The 6,289-nt window shown below is 38.1% G+C and overlaps 1 protein-coding gene across 2 annotated transcripts in view; it reads right to left on the minus strand.

Moving 5' to 3' along the window:
• The window catches only part of st7l (suppression of tumorigenicity 7 like), a 30,876-nt gene extending 26,562 nt beyond the window's left edge, over positions 1–4,314 (minus strand). The window contains exon 1 of one of the 2 annotated variants that reach the window (XM_073953025.1): positions 3,324–4,314. In XM_073953025.1, the coding sequence (XP_073809126.1) occupies positions 3,324–3,432 (109 nt within the window). In that variant the 5' untranslated portion in view covers positions 3,433–4,314. Of the gene's footprint in view, positions 1–748; positions 923–3,323 lie in introns of those variants that run through there. The other variant, NM_001111156.1, reaches the window with a different exon arrangement.
• Positions 4,315–6,289: the final 1,975 nt, after the last annotated feature.

Below are 6,289 nucleotides of genomic sequence, written 5' to 3' on the forward strand. Positions count from 1 at the left end.
TCAAAAAATATCCTTTTAAATTCCCCAGAAAACAAAGTCAATACAGGCAGACAATAAAAACGACAGCCTAATGTAATAAATGTGGGAACTTTTGCATCCTTGAGCAGAAATAAAAGCAGTGCTGAGGTGTAAACATCAAGAGAGGAGCAGATAAACACACAGACCTGCGGTCAAATGTGTAAAAATAAAACCAACTTTACCTCAATCATTATATGCACACCATGCTCTAACAAACGTTTATAATAAATTGTCAAAACTGTGATGTCCTTTTGATTAAAATTTACGTTGGTACAATTTAGATATTGAGATGGAGAATTTAGTTATTTAATGCCTTCGTGTCACTAATCACAACCAAAACAAAACATTTTCTAGACTAGCATTTTTGACAGCTGCATTTCATCGCAGTCACTACCTCAGTAACGACTTAAAATCAGTTAAATCCTTCTCACAATGCTATATTATGACTTTCAATAGAGTAAACACTAAGTATAGACGCATGTTATTTCAGTTAACACCTATTTTAAGTCATTTTGGACAGTTGACATCAGTCACCATTCATTGAAATTGCATTGAAAACACAGCCTTCAAAAAATATCCTTTTAAATTCCCCAGAAAACAAAGTCGATACAGGCAGACGATAAAAACGACAGCCTAATGTAATAAATGTGGGAACTTTTGCATCCTTGAGCAGAAATAAAAGCAGTGCTGAGGTGTAAACATCAAGAGAGGAGCAGATAAACACACAGACCTGCGTTGACGGTCTCCTGCAGCTTCAGCGGACTCCTCAACACGTAAACCATCGTCAACACCATGGCGAACCACAGCGCGCAGATGTACGTCCACGACCAGCACAGCCACGATTTTAATTTCTCCGTGAAACCGGGTGATTGGGGATTACTGCCGCTGCTGTCCGCCATCTTTCACTTGCGAGCCGTAAACATTAGAATTGTGGGATACTGGAGGAGAGAGTGCTGTGCTGACGCGCTCCACTAGAGGACGCGCTCACTGTTTATTTACATACGAGAGATTTTGATTTGCTATCTAAATGCTAGCTTCATTAGCATTATATACTGCGTATTTTTTAAAGTTTGCTATTATTGAACATAAAATATTGTACAAGTTGGCATTGTCGATATTACAAAAAGTAAAAAGGTGCAAATAAAGAACAAATTATACATAATATGTTACATAAAATAATTATAAGTAATATAAAAACTAGCTAAATATAATAAAATAAATAAAAAGGGCTAGGGGTTTTCCTGTAATAACACTTTTCGATTAAAAACAGAAGATTATTCACTTTTTGTTTGATCGTTATCTCAAGGGCTTTTATCTATGAAATAATGTCATTATTAAGGCCCAAAATGTTGGTTTCACCTTCAAGATTTTGGGCTAGCTATGTACAATTTCCCAAGGAAGTTGTTGATTAAGAAGGCATCTTTCTTACTGTCCATTACAAACCCAGAAATTCTATGTCATTCACATTAAAAGATCCTAAGGTGTGAAATCTTTGGGTAAAGCCGTCATAAACATCTTACCATAAAGCATCCACTAACATACTGTAAAAAAACAAATAATCTGCTGTTTTAATATCATCACAAAACATTATTAGACTCAAATCCAAATCGAATTCTTAAATATTCACTACGCCACTTAAAACTGTAAAATTGGATCTTGCATTGCCCCCTCAGAAAGAGTTTGTGCCCCCCAGTTTTTATAAGGTATTGTTCACTCAAACTGAAAATTCTTTCTGTCATTAATTATTAACACCCCTGTCATTCCAACCTTCAGAACACACATTTAAATATTTTAAAATATATGACATAGCAATTGAATTATGAGAATGGCTATATCATGACGAACAGTGCTTTATAATAACAATAATAATTCCTTACATTTCTATAGTGCTTTTCTTGGCACTCAAAGCGCTTTACACGTAGGGGGAATCTTCTCATCTACTTTTTTTCTTCTTCTTTTTTTAATGCAAGAAAGTACATTACAAAGATATAATATGAACAAAGAGACAAAGAGGGTTACATAAATAGAATTCCAGCAAATTTAACAAGTTTAAATGATTTACACTAGGAAAGCGTTTTAAATGCAGTGTAATTGTTAGAGTCTATTAAAGAGTTCACATACATTTCAAAGTCCTTTCTGAAAATAAAAAAGTAAGGGTGTTTCTTTGAAAATGTACATTTATGGATGTAAAATTTTGTTTAAAAAAGCAATAAATCAATAATAAATTTACAATGAGAAGAATCTACACTCAGAGAGTAACCAAAGAATACAATTTTTGGGGAAATACAGAAGTTTGGAAATAAGAATTTTTTAATGAAATTGGAAAAGTCAACCCAAAACACTTTACAGTAAGTACACTCCCAAAATAAATGGTTTAGAGTTTCATCATATTGAGTCCGAAATTAGCATTTAGGGGAAATATTGTTATTAAATTTAGCTAGTTTGGTCTTTATTGAGTAGCAATCTCCTCATCTACCACCAGTGTAGCATCCACCTGGATGAAGCGACAGCAGCCATTTTCCACCAGACCGCACACACACCACAGAGAGAGAAGAAAGAGAAATGAAGCCAATTATGATATGGTGATGGTTAGGAGGCCATGATGGACAGAGGCCAGTGGGTTAATTTGGCCAGGATGCCGGGGTTAAACCCGTACTCTTTTTCGAAAGACATTCTGGGATTTTAGGGGATTATGCTGAAGCATGCTAATAGGACTTTTAATTAGCCAGTAACCTGAATTAAGCGCTTCCGGCGAACTGTATGCCAAAGGAAAAATCTGCACGTTTTTAAGGTCTGTTTTCTTTAAAAATCAGCGATCTCTACTGGCTGAGTTATATCCGATATAAAGTGGGTCATAGATTTACTAGAAGCACTGCATTAAATTACATTTTCCCCGCCATGTCTTTATAATATGAGCATTTCTTTTACCCCAGTAAATGGAGCGTCTGCGCTATCCTGCCGATTCTGACGGGCGAGTGCGAGTAAAAGGCCTTTTGTCTCGTTTTACGCTTGAACAACTAAATGAATGCCAAAGTTTATTTAACTGAATGTATTTTAATTACATTACAACATGAATGCTGTAAAAGGAACCGTATAAAATGGAAAAAACTCACAATAACCGGTCACCGGAAGTTTATAAGTATATGGGAACAACACTAGCTCGGCATATACCCAATTATATTCATCTGTCTCCATATTGTACTGCATCCCAGAATATTACAAAGCACCAAAAATGTAAAAAAAAAAAAATATATATATATTGAATATATTTAATATATTTTTGCATACGGCAGACGGCAACTCACCGTGACGCAGATTCCCCAGTCTGTGTGCTCCAATCAGGTGAGCCCTCTTCAGCGCTCGCCATGACAACGAGATAGCAGTGACGTGCCTTGTAAAAATTTGCATCTGCATTCCTATAAAGCTCGTGTGCTCTCAGTCAGAGTTGTCAGTTAGCTCGGTGTTGCTGTTTGTACTTGACCAAGGTGAGTTCAATACCGCCGGTACGAGTGGAGCCACGCCAATCTCACGAAGTCCGCTTCGTGAAGCTTCACTCGGGCCCGTCTGTGCTGTAGTTCCTTGTGGTTTACGTACATAAACGTAACATCGCAAGGAATATTACGTGTTTGTTGCTCGAAATGTGCCGCCGAGCAACATCCAGTGAATACTGGCACGGCCTGGCGCCCGGTCTACTCGTGCACTCCCTGGGGCGAGGCGGCCTTTGAGCCCTAGGCAGGGAACAAACAACCCCCGAGGACCCTCAGGGAAACACGGGGGGCCGGTAGTGGGACCTCGCTGCGAGGGTTATGGTGGGCGGGAGTAGCGAGGCCCACTCATCGTCTATTTTAAACTATAGTTTCAAACTTTAGTTTACTATAGTTTGAAATAGACACCATGGTAACTGTTATGATTTAACTTTATGCAAAGAGCTTAGAATGACCAAGAGCAACAGCCCCGGATTCCGCCATTTTGAAGTGAAAGCGATCGGCCGTCCATTGGACAATGGATCGGTGGAAAGCAGTTGCTTTGTTTTTATTTAATTTATTCAAAAAGCGCGTTATTGTTTCCCAAATTGTAGAGTGTCGCCTCTGGGTGATTCTATGCTCTTTGCTCTTTGTCTGACTGTTGTAATGATTTGCTTTGTTTTTCAGCTAAGCTGTTGAGCAAAGAAGGACTATTGAAGACAACAGTTAAAGACAACCGCGGGTTATATTCACGAGCACGTGCGTTATGATGTTTCCGGGTTGTTTTCTAAAAGTTTGTCTTGTTTGCATGTCGAACTAAATAAACTATACTCTTTCTAAACACCTGTCTCGTGTTTTATTTGTCCTTTACAGCAATGCACTGTCATGTAAGTCCGTTGAACGCATTTGTATGCAACATGGTTTGACAATACAGTAGTCTAACAAATAAATGGTTGTTATAAATGTACCTTCATTAGTCAACATTTGGTGTAGATAATAAATAGTTAATCAAAGATGTCCTAAGACATAAGGGTTATGTTATGGTTTTTTTATAACTATATTTAATTTTATTCTGTATGATTAAAACCAGCAAATTACACTATATATTTAACATGTCATGAACTTACTGTTACTTTAAAATTTGCTTAATAAAATGTCCTAAGACAAGAATGGGTGTTGTTTTGGTTTTATGGCAACCTACAGTAGGATAAGGGTTGACTACAGCAGGTATAGGCTACATACATCATAGGGAGTTTTTTTAATGACCCAAATCAAGTAAAATGTCTCTTACTCAAGTACTTTTAGCATGCAAAAGTCAAATTTAAGTATATAAAATACAGTTTCCAACAACAAAATTTTGTCTTGTGAAAAAGACCAGTGTGGTGGTGAGAAAAAAAGTAATATCAAGTTATATATATTTATAAAAGAAGTTGAAGAAGTTGTCATAATATTTAGTCATTAGATCATGTGACCGCTAGATGGAGCTCAATTAAAAGGAGCGTTAATTTCAAAGGAGCGCTACCCTGTACTAAAATTGCGGCTGTATTGACGCATTCCTTCCAATAGACAACATTAGGGTAGGCGACATCCAATGTATATTTCTATGGGAGATAACTAGTATTCACGCCATATCATGCTCAACTCTTATTACTCTTTTACGCTCTTTGAGAGTCTTGGCGGGATTTCAGAATGATATTCAGGCAACTATGAAGTAGCAGTACCGTCTGTGTACCATAGTTAAGCTGTCTGAGCAGAAGTTTCATCATTAGTCTTGACTGTCAGATGCTCTTCATCTCAGGAGCTGTATTTTTAGGTGCTTGATAGCAGATATAAGGTGAGTTATGGCTGGAGTGGACGCTGCTAGATGGGCTCATTTTGGCATAACTGGAGCGAACAAGGATACTAAAGAGTGACAGAGTCCACAAAACTGCTCTCTGGTTGCATTTCATTTGATGAATATTATCTTTTAGAGCGTCAAACTTGCCTCAGGTTTTTCCCTCAGGTGTTCTTGTCAGATTTGTCGTCTTAGAAAGACAGGCCTGTCAATACAGGGGGGCATTGCCCCCTCAAAAAGAGTTAGATAAAATTGAATATTTTCTTATTTATAATTTGGATTGCCAAAAGAGTGTTTTAAAATGCTGGATATTAAGTACACACATAAAATTTTTTTGCTGCATGTTCAAAGCACTTAAAATGACAATTCTTTCAATATTTTTCGGACAACTTAATTGTTTCATGTTCAATCCACTTAAATTTTTAAGAACAATTTAGTAAACTTGATCGATTTGTGAGCTTTGGGTCATGACCGAAAGGACAAGATCTCGGATACAAGTGGCCAAAATGAGTTTCCTTCGCAGGGTGGCAGGGAGTACTCTTGTCGACAGGGTGAGGAGCTCGGAGTAGAGCAGCTGCAACTCCACATCGAGAGAAGTCAGCTGAGGTGGCTTTGGCATCTGTTTTTGGATGCCTCCTGGACGCCTACCTAGGGAGGTGTTCCAGGCATGTCCCACCGGGAGAAGGCCTCAGGAAAGACCCAAGACAAGCTGGAGGGACTATGTCTCTCGGCTGGCCTGGGAATGCCTCAGGATCCCCCCAGAGGAGCTGGAGGAAGTGTCTGGGGAGAGGGAAGTCTGGGGTTCTCTCCTAAGACTGCTGCCCTCGTGACCCAGCCCCGGAAAAGCGGTAGAAAATGAATGAATGAATAATCAATTTGTGCTTGGACAACATGAATGAATTGTGTGGAAGCTTGCATTTATTTAGTATACGTGTATGAACAAATTAAAAGGATAATATTAAGTAAATCTACT

Source organism: Danio rerio, chromosome 6, assembly GCF_049306965.1.
Source record: "Danio rerio strain Tuebingen ecotype United States chromosome 6, GRCz12tu, whole genome shotgun sequence".
Taxonomy (NCBI): Eukaryota; Metazoa; Chordata; class Actinopteri; order Cypriniformes; family Danionidae; genus Danio; species Danio rerio.